This window comes from Epargyreus clarus, unplaced genomic scaffold (assembly GCF_041222505.1).
Source record: "Epargyreus clarus isolate Ecla_fem2 unplaced genomic scaffold, WU_Ecla_fem_2.2 ptg000035l, whole genome shotgun sequence".
Taxonomy (NCBI): Eukaryota; Metazoa; Arthropoda; class Insecta; order Lepidoptera; family Hesperiidae; genus Epargyreus; species Epargyreus clarus.
This window is the reverse complement of record NW_027332240.1, coordinates 6,936,913-6,961,264: the sequence shown is the minus strand read 5'-3', so window position 1 is coordinate 6,961,264 and position 24,352 is coordinate 6,936,913. Positions and strand designations below refer to the sequence as shown.

General features: G+C 39.1%; 1 protein-coding gene across 1 annotated transcript in view; it reads right to left on the bottom strand.

Annotated features, from left to right (window-relative positions):
* Nucleotides 1–241: 241 nt before the first annotated feature.
* The window catches only part of pds5 (cohesin associated factor B pds5), a 38,292-nt gene continuing 14,181 nt past the window's right edge, over nucleotides 242–24,352 (bottom strand). Inside the window, exons 3-19 of the mRNA XM_073092194.1 lie at nucleotides 19,040–19,234; nucleotides 18,123–18,313; nucleotides 17,532–17,739; nucleotides 16,026–17,072; nucleotides 15,305–15,482; nucleotides 14,804–14,992; nucleotides 14,054–14,147; nucleotides 13,225–13,408; nucleotides 12,371–12,592; nucleotides 11,393–11,530; nucleotides 10,528–10,587; nucleotides 9,969–10,128; nucleotides 9,266–9,384; nucleotides 8,473–8,616; nucleotides 7,808–7,972; nucleotides 5,282–5,374; nucleotides 242–1,458 (exon numbers count right to left, since the gene is read on the bottom strand). Coding sequence (XP_072948295.1) covers nucleotides 1,357–1,458; nucleotides 5,282–5,374; nucleotides 7,808–7,972; nucleotides 8,473–8,616; nucleotides 9,266–9,384; nucleotides 9,969–10,128; nucleotides 10,528–10,587; nucleotides 11,393–11,530; nucleotides 12,371–12,592; nucleotides 13,225–13,408; nucleotides 14,054–14,147; nucleotides 14,804–14,992; nucleotides 15,305–15,482; nucleotides 16,026–17,072; nucleotides 17,532–17,739; nucleotides 18,123–18,313; nucleotides 19,040–19,234 — 3,489 coding nt within the window. The 3' untranslated portion in view covers nucleotides 242–1,356. The remainder of the gene's footprint in view (nucleotides 1,459–5,281; nucleotides 5,375–7,807; nucleotides 7,973–8,472; nucleotides 8,617–9,265; nucleotides 9,385–9,968; nucleotides 10,129–10,527; nucleotides 10,588–11,392; nucleotides 11,531–12,370; nucleotides 12,593–13,224; nucleotides 13,409–14,053; nucleotides 14,148–14,803; nucleotides 14,993–15,304; nucleotides 15,483–16,025; nucleotides 17,073–17,531; nucleotides 17,740–18,122; nucleotides 18,314–19,039; nucleotides 19,235–24,352) is intronic.

The window sequence follows — 24,352 nt, the reverse complement described above, 5'->3', positions numbered from 1 at the left end:
TAACATATTAACTAGTAGAAGTAACCTGTCGATGTTCTTAAATATTAGAAAGACTTTAGACATTTTTGTCATTCTGAGCGTACATTCGAAACGATATATTTTTGTTTATATGTAAATTTTATATCTTGAAATAGTCGCTTTATTTTCCAATAAAGTAAAAAAATGGCTAGAAAAATTCGATGCTCTCAACTCACTTCCAGCACATTATTTGTCGCCAAAAAATTATAATATTAAAAAATATTAAAAAATATCATACATACATTTGTTTCATGTTAATTTTTATATGACTTTTTTGGTTAGCAATATTTCGTTTCTTATTTTTGTGACCAGGTAATCTACATCTAACATCAAATTTAAGACTTCTATTTCGTTCATTCTCCATAATATTTGTACGAGAACCGTTCTTACATTCCTACATTATTTATTTAAGCAAATGTTATATTGATACTGCGAAAAGTTAAGAATTAATTGCTGGAAGTGAATTCAGAGATTATTCCTAGACATTGTCCATAGTGTCCGATGTTGTAGCGACAAGATCTTTTTTCACTAACCATTCATTCGTTAAAATCCGTTTAATCCGAGTATTAAAATGTATATACGCAGTGTTGGCTGTAGGAACAGGTTTTATCTTATAAAAGTTATATTTAAACCCAAGAAAACATTCAGTAATTATTAGAAATATTTATTATCGGACAAACTTCCAAAGCTCAGCTTTTGAAAGGAACGAAAAAAATTGTTACATTCCAATATGAAGTTGTTTGCCATTGAAGTGTCAAACCCATTGCAAATATGTTTTCGGACTTTACAAAATATGAATGGATTTGGTGAAGTAATTTTCTACTAGAATAAAAAATAATCGTCATTTCTATTCCGTTAGACGTTATTAATATTAATAGTACTTTAAGTATTTCTGTAAATTTTGTATGAATGTTATGACGTCACACTTCAGTAAATTTTGATAGTTACTATAGTTATTTAAGATCTCAATTCTAATACAAATTATTAGACATAAGCAAGTTACATAATTTCAACAATTTAATTAACATTTTAAAACGAATACCTTAAAAAAAATGGTCCATCAACATCAACCACATTTTGCAAAGAGCGAAAAATATGCAATAGTCGTGCTTCTGTAGTAGTTAGTGCCTCCAACAATTCACAAACCGGTTGAAAATTTCGATTACAAAACTAATACACATTCCTTAACAGTTACGGAGCCAAATCTCCATACCATTTACAGCAAACTTTAGACACTTAACACTTCATCCCGTGTGACGTAACACGATATATATGGGATTATAAACAACAATGTAGGGTGTATCACTGTCCGTGTTCGTATGTTATGTATGTTACCGATCAGTCCGCGACTGGCCGTTTCGCTTGGGGCTCGTACAGCTCCGTCTCCGGTGGTTGCTCCAGTCCGGGCAGCTGGATCTGGGTGTCAGATGCCTCTGATGGCTGTGCGAGGAAATAAATAATAATATAAATTCAAGATCATATAAGCTGTAAAATATGATAACTAACAGGTTGATAACGCTATGCTTTGAACTTCGGACTTGCATACGAGACAAATTAATGAATCAGTCATTCAATTGATCGATCGATCAATCGACGAGAATCAATAAAAGTATGAATTTTAAATAAACACACCTTCGATTCTTAATTTAGATTGTTGGATATCTACTGCATAGTAATGGCCAATGAATGAATGAATCAACCAATCAGTCAATCGAACGATTAAAGTGCGAATTCTAATTTTATGTGCTTATTGGATTAATTATGTAGCGGAGCAGTTGACGAAACTCGCATATACGCCTATGATTCTCTCAAATTATACTTAATTTCAACATATCTCAAGTATAAAAGGCCGAAATTCATACTGACTTATTTCTATGATTCAGAAACTTATGCGCATAGCTATGAACCATTTTAAAGGCGGATACATATTTGTCTGACGTGATGTATCGAGACACATCGCGGCATAGCACATTAGTATTATAAACGTCACCATGTTAAATATATGTAAATGACATCGTTTCGACGCATCAAAAATTATCTGACGTGTTATGTCGAGATGTAACACGTCAAAGCACACATCTCTAATTAAAGACACTGTAAGAAATGTATGAAATCGGCGTCGTTCTCACGTTCATATTCGATGTATCGTGTCACGTCATAATCCGTCACATAACATTACACATATTAGTACTAGTATGAACGTCGCCACAGAAGTGTAAAGTAAACAGTATGAAACTGAAATCGTTCTGATGCATTCCGACACAACACGTCAGTCAAATACAAATCCGCGTCAACATCGCCTTACACGCACTACATAAAACAATACGACAACATCAACAACAATAAGAACAACAACAACAAACTGAAACAGAACAAGGCTCAACCAAAAACTAATCATTGGACACTTGGAAGCAAAAAAATAAGAAAAAAACAACGAAACATTACGCGTCGAGAGTAAGCGGTCACTACGATGACGTAATAGTATATTATCATGAATGTAACTTTAATATTACTTTATTATAAATGTTATTTATTAGAAATTTTGTTTATTGAATCATCGAATTTACCTTATAGTCAATAGCTCCAGGTTGAGGTCCAATGATAAGCTTGCAAAAGTTATACATGACTCATTAAAGTGGGAGCACGCTACCTAGACGGTTTTTAAACTTTTTAGACTTTTAGGTATTTAGACGCTTCGATATCTACGAGTTTTGGATTTATCCAGGTACGTTTTAGGGAGTAAGCGAGATAAGTATGAGAAGGCAGAACTTTCGACTATAATCACTGTACTAAATTGCTAATAAAATGTTCATTTGGTTTGTGTAATAACGTGTAAGGTTTATGTGTGCATGTGTATACTTATGTAAGTAAAAATATTACGTAAGAACTACTATCTCATACCTAGAAAAATATTTTTTCTGCTAGTCTAACTATATTTAGAAAGAAAGTTTATGGTGTCGATATTATTATATTTGCGAAGATTCACTCTCAACAGTTTAATGACTTCAAAAAAATCTGATTAATTGACTTTTAATTAAACGATTCATTGATTAAACGTAGAGCATTTATTACCTTCTCTACTATTTATGCTCTACTACTTATAAGTATTAAGCAAAAATCGTGAAATTGTATTGTTATTGTATCGTGAATAAGTGGTATATCGAATATTAATATTTTAAATGTGCAAGTAATTTGTTAGTAGTGCTTGCCTATTTATACAGGGTGTCCCGTAAGTACCACGACAAACTTAGGGAGAACATAGGTGAGGGTCTAACCTCTCTGGGAAAAAAAAAATACCTTAGTAAAAGTGTCACCGTTTTTGCACTATCAATTGTTTTAGATTTTTTGAGAAATTCAACCCTCTTCATCTTCTTTCGTTAACTGCGTGTACAAATTTGGTGATGCAGTGTTTAGTTTTTCTGTTAAATACTATCAGATAGTTGGTCTATCATATTGAAGTGTAAATTGGTTAAAAGATATAAAGGAACCATGAAAAAAATAGGGATATTTTTAGATTTTAATTTTTTTACTATTTTTGCCTCAACTTTGACTCGTCGCGGTGAAAAAAAAATGTACTGGACTATAAGTGTACGTTGCGCCAAAAAATAGGTCCAGTTAATAGAGATTTCAAAAAGGTATCACACTTACTATTTATATTATAAGTATAAATATAAATAGTAAGTGTGATACCTTTTTGAATATAGTATTTATATTATAAGAGGGCTGAATTTCTCAAAAAATCTAAAACAATTGATAGTGCAAAAACGGTGACACTTTTACTAAGGTATTTTTTTTTTTCCAGAGAGGTCAGACCCTCACCTATGTTCTCCCCAAGTTTGTCGTGGTACTTACGGGACACCCTGTATACAGATAATAAATGATTCTTAATTTGCTATTTATATACATACGACGACCCGCGGAGCGGTCATCATACCGGTCTGATGCACAAGGGGTTCCGGGTTCGATCCCCGGGCAGACAGACATCTGAATGGGTCAGGGTGTTTGTGTATTCGTCTTTTTGTGTGTCCATGGCACCCACGAAGGGAATCCTACCTTGAAATACTAGTGTGAGGTTGATGATGATGATGATGTGAGGATGGGTGTAGAAAGCATATTTAAAATGCTTATACGAAGAGTCGAACATATTTATAGTATTTTTGTTCTGTACTCCCCAAAACGGCCGTAAACTAATACGACTTGCACGTCTCGGTCGCGTACTCCCAAAAGCAATTTTTAAAATGTGGCTATCTTTTAACACGACATAGCATTTATATTTATAATATTACAGAAGAATTATAAATAGCAGTGGTTTGATTGTGTTTAGTCAGAATAGTATGGCAAGTACTTATCAAATAAAGGAATCATTATTACTATTTTGGCAAAGGGAGATCTCCCTATGGGCTCCCTATGCTCAGGGAGCGACCATGCTCTGAAAGTTGCTTTTCGGAGCTTGTAAATATGCAAAATGTAGAGAACTTCTCTATAGCATATTTCAGAAATGTGTAGCGCCATCTCTTGGCGAGTTGCGGGAAGTCGCCACACTTATTATTCCAAGCACCATTAAAACGTTTCAACTTTGTATTGAAGAAAAGTCACATCCCTAATTTCAATCTAGTTAAAACTCATTATAATAGTAGAGTTGAGGTTAGCTATTGAGATATTGGCCGAAAGCCGAAGCAATATGAATTGTGAAAGATCTCTAAAACCGATGATCACTGACACTCTGGTCTTACGCGGACCGCTATTGAAGCACTTCTTTCATTTTATAGCATTTAATTTTAAATTAATTCGGAAGTTTTGGGGCACTAACTCGACGTACATTAGTTAAGTCAAAATTACTTTCGACCGAAGTCAATCGAAGTTGTCCCAAGTCGCAAGTAACTTTCGGCCGAAGTCAACCCAAGTTGTCCGAAGTAGCAAGTAACTTTCGGCCGAAGACAACCAAAGTTGTCCCAAGTCGCAAGTAACTTTCGGTCGAAGTCAACCCAAGTTGTCCCAAGTCGCAAGTAAGTCGGCCGAAGTCGATCGAAGGTGTCTCAAGTCACAAATAATTTTCGGCCGAAGTCAACCAAAGTTGTCCGAAGCCTCAAGTAACTTTCGGCCGAAGTCACCCAAACTTGCCTGAAGTCGCAAGTAGCTCGGCCGAAGTCAACCAAACTTATCTGAAGTCGCAAGTAACTTTCGGCCGAAGTTGTTCGAATTCGCAAGTAAGTTTCGGCCTACGTTGTCGGCAGTCGCAGAGCTACACATACGGCGCGCTTACCTCCACGTCGTTGGTGTTGGAGTCGGAGAGGCGCGGGCGCTTGCGGGCGCGCGCCGCCACCTCCGCCATCGTTTGGTTCTTCTTTGGTTGGAACTGGGTAGGAAAATACAAATTCAAATTTTATTATTGCTCATGCATACAGTACCCTTACCATGAGTTTTTACGTTTTGACGAATATGACTGTTTTGGTATTTGTTTACGTATTTGCCCATACAATTGTTATATATTGGCCTTAACGCACATAATTAGGCATTCACCTTAAACAAAATTACTAGAAAGACATCCGATCCTGCACCGCCGCCGTGCCGTGGGAACGCTGACTCCGCACCACCGCTCCGTTTCCATCGTACAGTCCCGAACGTGGGAATTCACTGTGGGTGCTAACATTGCCCCAGCAAGTCACTTAGGATAGTTAGTTTTAATTTAGGTTAGATTTAATCCAAAACATGTAACATTTTGTTTTGATTAAATACGTTTATATAAGTAATTCGGTCTTTCTGTATCCTGGCTGCTGCATCCCGACGCATTATATAACTCAATTTCCAATCAGCGCCCCTAGCGGATTGTATCAGAACTATAGTGGCAGTAACGTAACATTAAATGTCTAAATTGACAAAATGGCGCTTTATGTTTTATCTCTCTTTTTTGCGAACATGTGAGGCAGACAGAAAGACTTTAGCACTTACCTATTGTTACGTTTACTCAGTCTACTGAAGCAAACAGAACAGAATAATGGATTGAGTAAATGTAACGTAAAATTGTGGGATGTTTTAAAAACTCATGGTAAGGGTACAGTACATAATTATGGTGTTACAAATAGGGTATTCGAATAATTATGCATGTACCCTGCTAGGGCATTGCAATGTAAATACATTGACATTAGCATATATTTATCTTAACTTAGAATCGTCATTGTTTACATTACATTACATTTGAAAACCAAATTATTTAGATGATTGAATTGATAACAAATAATGAGGATCTGGAAAAACTACTGGTGACACGTAAAATAGAGGGGACGCAGCCCAAAACGATGGTGAGACCAGGTATCGGACCATCTAAAGATACCGGTCAAAGACGTGGTACACCAGGCCACTAATCGCAATCTCTGGAAAGACACTATAATAAAGAGAGGAATATGTTATAATATTTATTTTCTATCATAATTACGATTTTATGGCAATAGTATTTTGGTAGTTTTAATTTTTCCACTTTAATTATATTTGATTTTAAAAGCTTAAAAACCGTACAAAACTGGGTATTAGGTTTAAATATAGAGAGAGCATTCACATGTATACGTAGATAAGGTAGGTACGTTTGTAGAGTGTAGGTATGTTTGCGTTGGTTCGTGATTGTTTCGATTGTTCGAACAAGTGTATGTTTATGCGAATATTCGGGTGTGTAAGCATGTATGATCGCGCGCTTACTAGGGTGCGTATATGTGTATTTGCGTGTCTGTATGTGTGTGTGTATGTGTGTCCGTGTCCGTGTGTGTATGTGTGTCCGTGTGTGTGTATGTGTCCGTGTGTGTATGTGTGTCCGTGTCCGTGTGTGTGTATGTGTGTCCGTGTCCGTGTGTGTATGTGCGTCCGTGTCCGTGTGTATGTGCGTCCGTGTCCGTGTGTGTGTATGTGTGTCCATGTCCGTGTCCGCGTGTCGCACCTGCAGCTCGGGCGGCAGGAACACGCGCGTGTTGGTGAAGTAGTCCGGCTGCGGCGCGAAGTACATGGCGGGGGTGTGTGTGTGTGTGTGTCGCACCTGCAGCTCGGGCGGCAGGAACACGCGCGTGTTGGTGAAGTAGTCCGGCTGCGGCGCGAAGTACATGGCGGGGGTGTGTGTGTGTGTGTGTCGCACCTGCAGCTCGGGCGGCAGGAACACGCGCGTGTTGGTGAAGTAGTCCGGCTGCGGCGCGAAGTACATGGCGGGGGTGTGTGTGTGTGTGTGTCGCACCTGCAGCTCGGGCGGCAGGAACACGCGCGTGTTGGTGAAGTAGTCCGGCTGCGGCGCGAAGTACATGGCGGGGGTGTGTGTGTGTGTGTGTCGCACCTGCAGCTCGGGCGGCAGGAACACGCGCGTGTTGGTGAAGTAGTCCGGCTGCGGCGCGAAGTACATGGCGGGGGTGTGTGTGTGTGTGTGTCGCACCTGCAGCTCGGGCGGCAGGAACACGCGCGTGTTGGTGAAGTAGTCCGGCTGCGGCGCGAAGTACATGGCGGGGGTGTGTGTGTGTGTGTGTCGCACCTGCAGCTCGGGCGGCAGGAACACGCGCGTGTTGGTGAAGTAGTCCGGCTGCGGCGCGAAGTACATGGCGGGGGTGTGTGTGTGTGTGTGTCGCACCTGCAGCTCGGGCGGCAGGAACACGCGCGTGTTGGTGAAGTAGTCCGGCTGCGGCGCGAAGTACATGGCGGGGGTGTGTGTGTGTGTGTGTCGCACCTGCAGCTCGGGCGGCAGGAACACGCGCGTGTTGGTGAAGTAGTCCGGCTGCGGCGCGAAGTACATGGCGGGGGTGTGTGTGTGTGTGTGTCGCACCTGCAGCTCGGGCGGCAGGAACACGCGCGTGTTGGTGAAGTAGTCCGGCTGCGGCGCGAAGTACATCGCCGGGATGCGCGCGTCTGCGGGGAACTCGCGCAGCTCGAAGCTGCTGGAGCGCGCCCACACCACCGCCATCGCGAGGTCGCACGTCGCCCACAATTTCTGTACAAACAAACACACGCACAATTACAGTTATTATCATACGACGGACATACCAAATTCGCTGTAAACGACTCGTAAAAGGCGCTATCAAAGACTTTTTCTGCACTCAAAGCGAATCACTCACTCATAGATACAAATCCCAGTAACGTGAGTGCCATAGACATACATGAATGAATACACAAATATTAACCCAGAAACGACGTTTAAATGTATCATATAGATGTCTGCCTGACTGGGGCCCGAACTCGGAACCCTCCGCACGTCATACAGGCATGTTGTTTTACACATTTACTTTAAAAAAAACTATTATTACGAATTATAATTTGGAGTAATTCGCTTAATGACCAAAATTCAATAATTATTTTGGAAAATTAAGGACATTTTTGTATATAAAATATTTATTGACAAACGAGAAAAATATGCACGAAACGCGCATTATACAATACAATATATTTATATTTTTAATAATTGTTAAGTAAAACTAAATATTCTGAACTCACGAAGTTAAAAGCGTCGTCCATTTCGTTCAACGCGTCCTTGTGGTTCTTCATTCGCTCGATGAGGTTCTTGTAGAACCAGTAGCAGTAGAAGTCGTTGCGGGTTATCAACGGCTCCAGTATGAACCATAGACATTGTTTTACAACCTGGAATAATACCATTTTTGCATATATCTAGGTCCTTCATTACACAAATCGAGTAACTCTGTAGAAGAACTAGAGATTTTATAAAAGCAAAAAAACGACTACTTAAAAATGTAGCTTATGTCACAATTTAGCCAATTCCAACGACACCGCATTATATTAAAATCAGTCAAGCGTTTGAGCTGTTGGGGGTGCCAACATTTCCCTATCCAGTTGTGTGAACTTTTTACAAGATGTGAAAATTTCGATAGCGTGATTCAGAAACGTGAAGCACCATCTCTTGAGTAGTAGGGGAAAGTTGGCGCGGAATGAATAGTGTCACAAGTGAATAGATTCGACTCTGTTTTCTATTTATCAGTCAAGATTACTAATCTTAATCTTTATTGTCCTTAATTTCTGTCAGGCTAATTAATACATAATAGAACCGTGATTTGTAAAAGTACAAAAGTACACGTAACAAACTATCGCTATCACGTCATATTAAAATCCCCGAAATAATCTCGTTCTGGGTATTTGTTCGCAGACGGTGGCGGTGGACAAACGGCCTAAGACTCAAAAGTTTCCGATACTTCTACTTCATTTCGTTTGCGACCTTGCGTATCACGAGATATTACTAATGATGATAGTAGTATATTAGGTAGTAAAAGGTTACCTTGAGTTGCGCGACGTTATCGTACGCGGTGAAAGCGGGGTCGTGCGTGAGCACCGGGATCGCGAACACCAGCATGTAGTCCGGCAGGATGTGAGGCACCTGCGCCATCGCCTTCTCCACTGTCGGGAAACAATAGTGATTATTATAGCTTTTGTCAATGGATAGTAGGTAATTTAAATTAAATTGTCATTGAAATATATTATTGTATATAGTCACTATTGCATATAGTCACTACTATATTATTGACGTATAGTTTAATATCTAAAAAGCATTGAAAATGTCATGCTCAACAAGTTAATGTTCCACAGACTCGTATTCGTTGTGAAGTCACTCCTTAAAAATGTACGCCTCGCTGACACGCATTCCGTGTGACGTAACGATTTATTACAAGACGCATCACTGACCCGCGTTTTACGTGACGTCACGACGGTTGAGATGCCGCGCCGTCGACTGGAATTCGGTGTGACGTCACGTCTCACAACACGACGCGTCGCCGACTCGCGTTAGTCACGTCACGCCTCGCGAGGCGAAGCACGCCCACCCACATTTTGTATGACATCACGACGCCGATGCGGTGCTCCGGTTCGCGCGTCAACGTGCATGCCCGTGTTGTACATAGTGACGTCACGTGCGCACACTCAGTGACGTCCGCGAGCTTGTACCGGCGGCGGCTCGCGTGACGTCACGCCGCGCACACACTCACCCTGTATGCCGACGGAGATGTTGCGGATGTACTCGCGGCGGCGCACCACGTCCGCGAGCATGTACTGGCGGACGAGAGCGCGGATTCGGCGTTCTGGTTCGCGGCCAGCTAACGCATACATTCCCATGAAGTCCAGTGGGAGACATTTGTTCGGGATGCCCTGTGGACGACAATCGTTCGTATTAGGACACTTGATGACATGTGGCGACCTCACCATAAGTAACCTGCATCAATTCATCAATATTTTCACAACTTTTCTAACACTTCTTAAATACAAGCATCGAGCTAATCGAGTATAGCATTTCCATACGTGAGTACCTATATTGGCGAGACATCACGAATTGACAAAATATTTTTATTAGAATATAGAAGTAGAAAACGAACATGCAGTCTACTTGATGGTAACTTAATAAGTGAACTATATTTTTTTGCTTGAATTCATCGACGAAGATAAATATTTCAGGACATCCATAAGAAATATATAAATCTCAACATTAGCCTGCAAAATATAAACCATAATATTTTTATACCTATAATTTAATGAATATTGCAAACTTACCTTTGAAAGTCCTTTATGTAATTTTGCCGCAAATAATTCTCTAACTTGTGGTACTTCGTCCTGTAATAAATAAACATTTTTTTTATATATTTTTGGCATTAAATATTACGACTTTTGCCTCCTCAGTAAAACACCACCTAAGGACATATGTAATCAACCCCAGATAAGATTCTTACCTGAGGTCAACAAAGCAAACCACGAGGCCTAATTTGGAACGCCTCCCATAAATCAAATAATCAAATAACGTCGCTTTTATCACACCGTTCAAACCAGAACACAGCAGCGCTTAACACTACTGTAACAGGCAGAAATAGGTGTGGCGTGGCGGTGGTGCCTCATTGAGTTGAGCCACAAACGCTTTTACCACCTTCAAACTAACACACAAGTACGGTTATTACGATTAACCTATATAATTGCGTATTATTATTAAGATCTACTGAAGTGTGCAATAAAGAACATTCTATCTATCTTCGGTAAAAAGTAATCTTATGTATAAAATTCTCGTGTCACAATGTTAGTTACCGTACTCCTCCGAAACGGCGTTACCGATTTTAATATGCATATTCAGTAGGTCTGAGAATCGGCTACTATCTATTTTTCATACTCCAAGCGATAAAGGTTGTTCAACCTTAATATGTTTTTTTAATTTTTGAACAAAAATTTTTGTTCTTATTTTTCTATAATGTGGCATTAAAAATACATACAAACCTAAATTTTAACCTTTTATCACCAACTCCTATTTTTTAATAGCCATTTCAGTAATTTCATCATTTTCACACCGCTCGATGTTTGTTTTTTATTTTTTTAATACGGCAACACAACGTTTGCCGGGTCAGCTAGTATTATATGAAAAAGTAAGTCTTACAATCATAAGATGCGAGAGGTTGTAGAACTGCTCAGCGGTGAACTGATCGCCTACGCCCTTCTGCTCGCAGATCTTGAGCATCGCCGCGCCCGCAGCCAATCGCAGGTGCGCCATCTCCGCTTTCGATAGTTGGTTTTGCTGTAGGAAGACATTTGTGAGTTTAAATTTAATAGTTTGTATCAAAAGGTTATTCGAGTATAATGGGCATGATGACAAATTTTGATGGCGGACTCCTCGCACAAGGGACAACTGACCTTACCTTTTCTTTTACTTGAGGAAATTCGTAGTGGATACGCTTCAGTCACGTCAGTAATGAGGTCTAAAATGTCTTTTTTTTTCCAATATACACATAAAACTAAACCTGGGCAGCATTAGATCTTTCCGAGGACAACTTTACCTAACCTAAACTACATGGGGCTCTAAAGAAAAAGCGCATAAAGACCACTCTTTCAAAGCGAGCGACTCCCCAGGTGTTGCATATGTCCAAAAGCAATTGTGATTGCTTCCTTTTGGGTATCCCATCTGCGTTATCTTTGTCCGACTTTTGACCGCAAACTACTAAGAGCTGGGTCTGTATATAAAAAAACGTAAACCCCCAGTAAGTCTCTCTTGTGCACGATAAAGGCAGCCCTTCCACATGCGTTTTAAAACCGGCGACTACCCTGGTATTGCAAATGCCCACAGGTGAAGATTACGCCGGTCTACTACGGAAAAAATCCCAACGTTTTTCCATTTTAAGCCTAAAGACGAGGCCTCGGTAGCGTTTGATCCTTCCGGAGATAACCTAAGCTAACCTAATCTACATGGGGTTCTTAAGTGCAAAAAGAGCTTTCTTTTAAAGCCAACGACTCCCCTAGTATTTGCAAATGCCCATAGGCGCCGATTACTGCTTTAATCTTGAAGCCCATACGCCTTATTTATTCGCCGACTTTCGACAGCAACCTACTAACAGCTAGGTCTTTTATGACAAAAACAAACCTGTAATAAATCCCCCTTGTGCACAATAAACGCGTTGAGCATGCGGAAGGTCTTCTGCGCGGAGAGCTCGTCGCGCTTGAGGCCGAGCAGCCAGCGCGCCATGCACTTCAGCCCCTCCAGCTTGCAGCGCGTCTCTTCAGGAAGGGCGGACTCCTCGCACCAGGGCGCGGCGCCCGGGGCTCCGGCGCCGCCGCCCTCGCGGACTAACAGCTCTTTCACAATCTGCACAACGTAAGGCGATATTATGAAATGAAATATATTTATTTTGTATAAGCCTATGAAGGCGCTTACGAACTGTCAGTCACAATATTTTTTCCTTAAACTACTATCGGATCGGAACACAATATTTAATACAATGTAGTACAAAACGCTACAATACCAATCTGTATACGCTATGATACAATACAACCCAATACTGATATGATATACGATACTCTACACATGACTATTCAAAGAGAAAACTATCCCATTAATTCACTTTGCGTTTCCATTCCATACATATCATTTAATCGTAATTTATTATTGTTGTTTTATACTATTTTTCTTTGGGGTACAATAAAGATTTTTTGTATCGTATTGTTTTGTAATCAATCAATAAAAAACACTCTTATTTACAAATGCAACATTACATAAAAATCCAGTCAAACCATTATACTTTTCGAACTTTACGGACACAAATATCACACTGTTCTTCCAAAGACACAAAGATTTCTGTCTAATGGTTTATAAGCTGGTCATAGACAGTTATATCTACATAATCTCGATCGATTGTATAAAAAAACATTAACAACTATTACCACCAACAGATCTATTTGAAAACGCTTCTATTTGAGTATTAAAGTATCAAAACTCACTTTTCTGGACACAATATTCTTGATGTGCACAGGGAAGTTCTCAGGCAGATTGTGCGCTATGTGTCCTAACGTAACAATAGCTGTACGGTAGTGCTCCGAGTGGGGGTTGAGAGTCGCCTTCAGTGTTTCCAGTATCTCCGTGAATATCTGCGTCCTTTGCTCCGGTACGTTCACGAATAGACACCTGTGGCAGAGGAATGATTTAAGGTAACGTACGTATCTCTCCCTTTAGTTAGTGTAAGGGGTTCATTTATTCACAACATATATTTTACAAGTGTTTCAATACTTCGTAATTATTTCATGCAATCAAATCGATACCCATAAGGTACCTAAGAAACCTTAGATACCTAACTCCTAACCCTACCTCAATACCTAATAGGTATCGATTTGATTGCTGGTGAATAGCAGTTTAGAGGGAAACTATATAAAGAGAAATAAGAATATTGTTTAGAAAATAAGGAGTCATAGAATGGAAAAATTCATAAAAAATAAGGAATAAATCGGTTATTGAATCTTTTATTTTATATAAAATAGTCCTACAGGAATAATTAAATTGTTATTATAAAAATCCCGACTGCTTAGAAATACGATCTATGTTACTCCAACAATTTAGATAAATCCAATGAAACTTAAAATTAAATGAGATGAATGAATATTAAAATTCGTCAAACCGTTCGGCTGTGTCAAAGAATGAGACATACATACATACGATCGAAAAATATTTCCTTCCGCAGTCAGTTAAAAAATTGTCATATATTTCGATCCTATAACTAGCACATTTTGTGTTTTAACATTATTTCCTTTTTAAATAGTAAATAATAATAATTACCTGACAGCGTTTTTAGCTTGTTTTGGCGTTCCAACTTCAGCGTACGCTTTGCATAGTGTTATTAGCTTGGGGAATAGTGCGGGGCACGCTTCACCTGCAATAAAAAATACATATTTTAAAAAATGTATACAGGCACGTGCGCTTATACATACAAATGCTTACAGATACAAAGAAAGATCATTTTTCTAATACATATGTTGTTGATTGGTACATTGATTCGATTTAATATAGATGATTTATTTGTCAAGATGGCAAATTTAGCCGTGACAAGTTGGACATTTAGTGATCATTCGCTACTCTAATTCAAAAAAGACCCCAAACGACAGGCAAGGAAGACCTTGTTACAGGTTGGTTCTACCTGAGTCACTAGCATACAAACAAACAGAATCAGTATCCCATTTTTCCCGAGGAAGGTGAGCGTGGCGAGGATGTTACGTCAGCCAACACGTCGTCGTGCAGGAAGTGGCGGGGAACACGACCGCCAGCATTCCTAACGGCTCGGGGCACAGTAGAGTCCGAGCGGAACTGCTAGTCCGCTCTGAAGTTGTTGCGCACACAACAAGCATATACTCCTTAGCAACATGAGGGCACACTAAGACAATTATGTACCCGTGGGCAAGAGCGGGCAGCGGAGGTTGCCGAGAGGGTCCCGCTGTCTTCGTCCCGCTGATATCTACAATTTGCTGTTGCAACGCGGCTCGTTGCTATATTCAGAGTGGATTAGCAGTTTGGCTCGGACTATACACTCACTTAGCGGCCGGTATTTCCCGAGGAAGGTGAGCGCGGCGAGGATGTGCGGCGCGACGGCCTCCTCGTCCATCTCCAGCAGCGACGTCAGCCGCGCCAACACGTCCTCGTGCAGGAAGTGCGCGGGGAACACGAACGACAGCATCACTAACAGCTTCAGCCCGCGCTCCGCCGCCTTTTGCACGTCGATACCTGAGAAACAACGTTTTTATTATTATACAAGATATTTCAAAATAGACTTGATCGTTTTAGAATATGCATAATGGAAGAGCAAGCAGAATATCTGATGGTAAGTGGTTACTACACCCACTGAACTTGTCTAATCAAGCCAATGTAGATGATAAGGTTCTACCTGGGGTCAGCTACAGATGCTTCGCCACCTCTGAAGACAAAGTTGAAACACTTCGGACAAGTAGGTCTCCATCAAACCAGAACACATTAACTCTTAACATCACTACATTAAGGCAAAAAGTTCTTAGATTCCACCTTCAATTGAATACGTACCACATTCTTCAGCGATTGAGGAGTCAGTGCCCTTGACAGCGTCCTCAACGTAACCGACGAGTATGAGCAACGCCTCGTGATCAACCATCACCGAGCTGACCCGCTCCAAGAGCATCTTCACCGTGTTGTAGTAGAGATTGGTCATCACGGGCTGACCGAGTTTCTTGAGGACACTCGACTGGAAACAGGTAAGTTAGCTTAGGTAAATCTATGGTCAATTTTGAAAACTAAAATAAATTAGAAAAGGGAAATTAAAGTAAGTCTATTCTAAGATATAATAAAGATAAAGGATATATCGTATTGTTTAATGCGATATAATATTTTATATTGGAATAATTCTAAAAGAGTCTTTATACTCGTAGTACCTACTTTAATACTAGAATCAAGTTAATTTTTTGTCAATTTCAATCCTGTAAGCAAAGAATGTATATCCTATGTATATCGAGACATTTTATACTTATGCTTAGAGCCAGCAATGAATTTCATGTGCAATTCATGGACATATCCATGGGTATATTAGGATATACTATATAAATTGATTACCTATTAGAAATCGGTGATAGAAAACATTAACTTACGTCATCTACTTTGACCAAATTGACTTAAATATAGTGCAATGTAACAATAAATAAATTTATAACATATGTTTTCTATCTCCCTACTTACTAACTACTAAAACGTTTGGAGTTATAAGCAAATATTAAATGCATATTAAACTCACAGTAGTGCGCACGCAGACTTCACAGCTGACATTCGGATTGAGTATCGTCTCCATACCCTGCAGCACCTCTGGCGCCTTCTTCATATCACTCGAGAACTTATTCAAGAACTCTTGTGCTTTCACCGACTCTGGCAAAAACTTCGAACTTATGTGTAGAACTTTATTCATCAGCTCCTTTTGCACGGCCGGTGTGGGCGGTTTTCTATGCAACTCTACCCATTCAGCAACAGAACGACGAACGGCCAACTGGTGTTTCTGCAACTCTATGAACGCTTTCGTTGCGTTGTCATCCACATTGGACATTAGATAGAACAGTTTCTTCATTCGAATCGCCGGCGGGAGCGTGTAAGGTACCAGAGAGGTATTCAAAAGTCTCTCAACGAGTAGCCTGTCTTCTAGAGCAGTCATGTAGTATCCGTGCAAGATTTTGTCCTTGATCCATTGTACTGCCTTTTCCGTGGCAGGAGGAACACTTTCTTCCGTCAAAAATTTCTTGTAGATCATCGCGAGTCCAGACATCGCTTCTTTGCGTATCTTGAACTTCTTATCCAGGGTCCGTTCACGTACAAAATGGAGCAAGTCTTCCGATTCAGCGACCGCCTGAAAATCTCTTTGGGCGGTCGCGATGATTGCCATCACGACTTCATAGCGAACTTGCTCGTGGGCGTCGTGTTGCCGCATCTTGAGCGTCTCCGTTATATCTTTCCTCAGCTCTGGATGATGGACTAGAAAGTGCATACAGTATTGTACGCACTTGATTCTGATTGGCACGGAGATATCGTTGAAACGGCCGAGGAAAGCGCGCCATAACGCTGGATATTGCTTCGCCAACTCCGAACCCGGTTCAGAGAACATCCTAGCTAACAACGCCACAGCGCTCAGTCGTTCTTGGAACTGCGGCGACTTCAGTTTGCACTCTAACTGTGGCAGCACTGACAGTAATATTGAGGCGCAGCACTGATTCAATTCATATATAAGCTCGTATACTTTTGAAAATATTAATAGATTCTTCTCCTCTTTACCGAGAATAAGGACGTGGTTGAAGAACTGTAAAAAAAAGCAAAACTGTAAAATTAATATTTTGTTGATGTAATATAGGAGTAGGAGACGAGCATGCAGTCCACCTCATGGTAAGTGGCTACTGCCGCCCATAGACATCTGTAATCAACACCAGATGGGATTAGATGTTTCTAAATGAGGTCGACCAAAGATGCGCCGCTACCCTTGAGTACTAAGCTGAAATACCTCGAAAAAGTTTAAGTATATCAGAATAACTTTATATTTGCAGGTGACTTAATTTGAGAACATTATTATAGTATTTACTCCAAAAACACAGGAAATTCAATCGTAAAATTATAAAAGAAAACAACCTTGCTGGAAGAGATTTTATTTCAGCAATCCTTTGTACTGTATTTCTATAATGTTTGCTATTGTTTTCCGTATACAAAAACTTGTATATATATATAAAAAAAAAAACCTTATTCAGTATATATGACTAATACTTACAGTCTGTATATACGGTTCCAGTGTCTCGCTGGTCTTCACAATGAGCTCCTTGGCTAGAGCGTACGCGTGTTTGTGTTCTCTCTTGTTAGGCTCCACCAGGTTCGTGAGGATGACATTGAGCAGCTCGTTCGAGACCACATCAGACTCCGTTATGAGCGGGCACAGCACGTCCAGCATGAACGATTTCACTTTTGAGGAGTGCTCCGTGCTGTTTGGGAATTAAGATTTTTTTATTTAATTGCCTAGTGTAGGCAGGATGATGTTGCCGCCGGAGCGCAGGATGATTTTGCCGCTTTTGGCACAGGTCGAAATTGCCGCTTTACCACAAAAATATGGAATTCCTTACTTCATAAAAAAAAAGAACATTTAATATCATCGAAATCCTTAAAAGTAAGTAGTAGATTTTGAGAAAGTATTAAATAGAATTATGTATCAAAGACATTAAAAATTATCAGATTGTATGCTAATCGTCTTGTAGTAGTTCTTCATCTAAGACAATGACAACAGATTATAAACTAGGATTATCTCTAAGTCCAAAAAAACCTAATAAAAACACAGATCTTAATGTCAGATAAAATGAGAGATGCTTACTTGACAATCTTGAACATCAACGAGAAGAGAGCACAGAAGATCTCCTGACAGTCCTCCAACTCGAAGCACATGTTGAAAGACTTGACGTAGGCCAGATTCTCAAGGAGATAGAAGTAGCGCTTGAACGCTGGGTCCTTCGGGTCTCTGAGGCCCTGGAGCTGGTTGATCAGGAACAAGAATATCGTTTTCACCTGAAAAAAAATAATATTTTAAATTAAGCATTAAACTTGTGCAATTCGTACTTATTTGGCTGTATTAATTAACTTTAAAGCATGCAAATTTAATGCTAATTAATTGGCTAAATATGTATGGAAATAAAATATTGAAATGTAAAGAATGAACAGGTGGCTATTATGAAGACGCTTCTTGATCTTAGGCGAATATTTTGGAATTGGTCAAATGTTAAATACTTCGGGTTCCTATAGGTCACTTTAAACGTGTACCTTCAACAACGTCTCCGCGATACAACTGGCGATGAACAGCTGTACATCGCGCATCGGGTTCGTGAGGAACAACTCGTCGGCCAGATGCAGCTCCAGTATGATGCATAAGCTCTCGTCCTACCATCGTCCTAGCCGTACCCACCTGCTACTAACCCTTATATGGCGCTTCGGGCGCGTACACCCTCAGCACGTCGGCTATACAGCAGGCGATGAGCAACAGCACATCGCGCGATGGGTGAGTGAGGAAGAACTCATCGGCCAGGTGTAACGCTAGCATATAAGGCAGTACTCACTTGTTGCTGGTCCTTGTAGGGCGCTTCGGGCGCGTACACTCTCAGTACTTAAACTATTAGCAAGCGATGAGCAGCTTAACATCATGTGACGGGTGTGTGAGGAAGAACTCTTCGGAAAATAATGCAGCTCTAACGCTGTTGGTCTATGCTCTCGTCCCATCACCGACCCAGTAGTACTCACCTGCTCCTGATCCTTGTATGGCGCTTCGGGCGCGTACACCCGTAGCACGTCTGCTATACAGCAGGCGATGAGCAGCTGCACATCGCGCGATGGGTGAGTGAGGAAGAACTCGTCGGCCAGGTGTAACGCTAGCGGGATGTACTGCTGGTACATGCCCTCGTCCTGCCCGAGACCCTGGAGGGTGTGCGCCAGCGCCTGGAACAATGGGAATAAGTTTATTTTAATAAACTCACATGTATCATGTTACATGTCACATGTAATTCACATGTGTGGGATGCAGGTGGAATGGGAACCTATGATTTTTGGCTTATTTAGTTTTGTCGTGAATTTTTGCGTTTCAGTTTTAATTAAATATGTTTTTTTAATGTGTAAGTACATACGAAATTTGTCCAATTTTACGAATAATACAATTTGCATTTCTGAGGCATATAATTACAAGTTTTTAAGTTACTTTTTAGTATTCCACGCCAGAGGCACAATTGCCGAGCCAATTTCCACCTATTAACAACAGTATATTTTTATACAACCTTGCATTTCTTTAAAAGGGTATTTATATATTATTATATTACAAAGATCCCATGAGAAATACCAGATAGATCCATAAAGGAAAATGGCCGAGTTTAGTTAGTTAAATATGAATTGTAATAACTACATTAAAGTATCATAACGTCATGGAGTTCCCATAAGGAAAATTTATAAAAGTACCTACCAATTTTTTTCTTACTGTTCAGTAGAAAAAAAATCTAATTAATTCAGTGAATTGACCATTACGTCGACAATAACAGTAAATAACTATCGATTATAATTATTTTTTCTGAATTCCACTAATTATCGAGAATTGTATGAAATACGTATAACGCGCTATAAAATCTAATAGTGCCTATAGACCTACATATAATTCGGAAATCTAACAAAGTCTGAACTAAACCTAAGAACTATACTGAAAAAGAAATAAGTTTAAATTCAATCCAAGATTTCTCTATTCCAGAGTATGAGCACAAAATCTGCAGGCACAGAAGAGCCCGCACCAAGTCGAACAAAAGAAAAAAAGTGTGTGTGTGTCAGCTACGCCGCACGATTGGAGTTTACTCCTTACGAACGATAATTATGATATATATCGAATAGAAAAAAAGGGTAAATGAACGCATCTGCTAAAATGATAAGAGAAACAAACATATATCTGTAATTATTCGGATTATTTATATTACTTCAATAATGCGTATTACATAAAGTATGTTACAAAATAATATAAATAATAATAATAATAATATATAGATGTATACAATAGATGCTACTATATGCATTTATTATACAGCATGCATACCCTGTACTCGGCAGCAGTATACAAGTTGTGGCAGAACTTCGTAATACGCAGGCGCGCAACACACACGTACAAACATACGCACACATTCAACTCTCAGACTGGAGGTAGTGAACTATACAGTGAGACTACGAAGTATCGCGCAAAGAGGAGACCCCGAGAATGAGATACGCTGTGTAATGTATTCCATCTCATTCTTTTACACGTTCAATCCTACAGATATATATGTTTGTCTCTTTCTATGTAACGCCTCAACTTTTCGTGTTACACTTGATTTTACTCCTCATAAAATTTCCGTACCGGGCCTTATAACTCAAATCGTTTCTTAAGGAGTAAACTCCAAAAAAGGCACATCCTTTTCTCGAAGCCATTCAGGTCTTTTTCGACCCCCCGGTAACGTGGTTGTGGATAAAGTTAGAAACCAGAATATTCATTAATCAAAAGGGCATATAAGAAGGTATATATTTCATAATTACATTCAATTTCAGCCTGTTATGTTCTTAAGAGCCCTATTTCATACAAAACCATGGGATATTTAAATTTCACACAATCAATGTATTTTTGTTGTTATTTTAAATTAAAAGTGTATGAAGACAACCTTGTTTTTCGAAAGTTTTACGTTGATTGTAATTAAAACTCAAAAAAACGGAGCGACCTACATGAGGTATGGTATTTTTATTGATGATCTCACATCCTAACTGCGAACAGCAAAAAATTTATACCCACAATATTAATGCGCAAAAAACAGTGTTGCGAGAATCAAATTCACCACTTTTACATATTATAATTTTTGCTAATGTTTTATTTATCGACCACATTAGGCGAAGCTTTTATGTCTCAATATTGGACACGGGCATCTTCCCATAGATGGAGAAGGCCTGGAGTTTGGGTTTTGAAGAATTTATTTCTCATAAATAATGCATGAAAACAATATATAAGTGATACATAAATAAATTCGTTTATTTTACTCCATGCTCCCTCATATGCGGCTTAGTGGAAGGTACAGATTTGAGGCCGACCAGTGTCGGATGTCCTCAACCACCTTAAGATTTTTGATAAGGTACACTGACTACTATCCCATCATAGCAACCTAGGCCAGTGATACCGTGCCCTCCGAAGCACGGAAGTCCAAATGAAAGCTACTATAGGGCTATAAATGTATAAGACGTTATTTTTCAAACTTTGCACATCAAATATACACTATATTTTGTGAAAGTTCTACAATAATCCAGGTAAAGTTATCTGTATGTAAAAGTAGCAATCAAATGGGTTCAGTATTTTACAGTATACAGACAAACAGACATATTTGGTAGATATTTAATATCTTAGAGAAACACGTGAGTATATAAGCTTCGAAAGTTTTTAAATTACGGACAGAAGTCTCAATTTATGAAATCATACATGCAATATAATTTATTTTATTTTTCATATTAATGCAATAAGCATTATAATATTCAATTTTATTTTATTTATTTGCAATTAACATAATAATATATTCAGGGTCTTTCTTTAACAACCAAGTGGGTATTTATATAAAATTGCTTTTAACATAAAATATATTTTATTATCATTATAATTAAACACACCTTTATCATTATAAAGGTCAAGCATTATTCGCCATTTAAATATTCAAAAATTTAATTGAAACAAAATTTGTTTATGGTATGTTTCGCAAAAATCAAAGGACTTATTTTAAATATCACACATCATAAGTTCGTCGTTTTAAATTGCCTTTGGAAATTTGAAGAACGCAGACTGAAACGCAGAAGGCGTTCGTTCGATTCCTGACCAACCAAACGTCTAAATGATGAGTTAAATTTTGTTGATCCTACATTTTTTAAAAGTGTACAAAACCTCTTTCAGATTAAAAAAAAAGTACAACCTTATGTTTACAGTTGAAAAATATACCTCACTGCTATGTTTTGGTTTTAAGGGTGTGGTAAGGGAGTCATACTTTCAGGATACTCAGGTAGGATCCAACCTTATCTGGGGTGGATAACAGATGTCTCTGGACCAGTAGCCACTTACCTATCATGTGGATTGCATATTCATCTGCCACTTCTCAATTATATAAAAAAATACTTTAGTAATTAAAGCTATAAGATGTAGATTTATATTATAGTACTGTACCAATGTATCTAGACATATGACATACATACAAATATTTCAATTTTAATACATATATCTAAAGGTTAAAAGATTAACACACTGAAACAAGGTGGAAGCAAATATGCGTTACAAAAATACACCAAGAGATATACATATCTAAGAGTCGGACACCTAAAAATACATCATTCAGTGTCATGTCATGTCCTTTCACCGAGCGTAGTAAGAGTTTGTACAGAAATAAATTACGATCATTTTGGCACGTTTGCTATGCGAAAACTATACTATTTTCCGGTTGTTTTTAACACGCTTTTATTAGCTTGGGTTGTACGTTTGTATGTATGTATGTATGTAACAGTAACGGAATCTTTGAGCCCGATTTCTATCCACTTTAAACGTTCAGTTTAATTCAAAATTTTGAAGAATTATCAAAAATCGATGACAATACACGATTTTAATAATTTTGTACCATTGTCCTTATCAATATCCTCAGGATTAACGATTTTCGAGGCGAGAGAAAGCGCCTTATGGCGCGTTCAGGCAAAGTTACTAGATTGATTTTTAGCTTTGGAAAATTATCATGTTATTTCCCTATAACTCAAATGTACTGAAACATATCTAGAATGCCATCTTGTAGAATGATTTTTAGGATTCCGTACTCAAAGGATAAAACGAAACCCTCCGCCACAATTATACAATTTACTGTTCCTTAATTGATTCCTAGATTGAAAATTATTTTCTACTTTTTAGTTGATTTTATCATAAAAGCGTGTGTTTTAGTTTTTTGAACTATATTTATTTAACACTGAAGAGGCCAACGGATCGCGCAGTGTGTCGTATGGTAAGTGGCAACTGCCACCCATTGATATTTGTAACCCAAATAGTACAGAGGTTACTACTTGATATTGATGATGTTGCCGCTCGCGACGACTAAGATGGTCCCCTCGAAATACTATAACCGTTTTGAATAGAAACAGGTGGGGCGGTGGTACCTCTGCAAACTATACTCGTTCTACCGGCAAGCATTTCGAAGGTGGTAGAACCCTTTGTGGTTCGACTCCGGCGGCACCACCGCCACACCTATTTCTACCTAATAACAGCAGTGTTAGGCGCTGCTGTGTTCCGTTTTGGAGGGTGTGGTAAGGGAGACAGACTTTTCCGAGGCGTTTCAGCTTAGTCCTCAGGGGTAGCGGCGCATCTGTGGCCGACCTCAGGTAAGAATATCTAATCCTACCTAAGGGATCTGGGGTTGAATACAGATGTCCAAGGGCGGCAGTAGCCACTTACCATCAGGTGGACTAATACCAGAAGTGAAATTAATACAATCCTATATTATAAAAAAAATGAAACCGCGCAACATAGCTCGTTAAGCACAAGTACTAGTAATGCCACACTATCGATAGTTTGCATCTAAAAAAAAACTATTATCGATTGGAAAATAGAAAGTTTCGATACTGTCGTAAGTTTAAGTTTTTCAGCAGCAATAATATCGATAAATTGTGAGCAATAGTATCGGTAAAATCGACGTTGTATCGATAAAAAATCAATAGTCTTGCTATCAGTCGGTTATCGATAAGCTGTTGATATTCGACCATTAATCCACAACACTAAGCCATACATTTGAATATATTAGCATAATGTATGTATTTTATGCTTTAGAAACGTTTTGAACCAAATAACAAATAACGCTTCGCAAAAACGATTTCGCAAACAGAAGCATGTAATTTATGACTCATTTGACAGGTGAAGGTATTTCTCGAAGAAAAATAAACGCGATCAAAAAGCCGGGTGTCGCGTTACTATGAGGCGGTTGGAACGAAAACAAAGTGAATCTGCTTTCATTATTAAATTTCACAATACGATATGGAATTATGGACAGAGTCGTT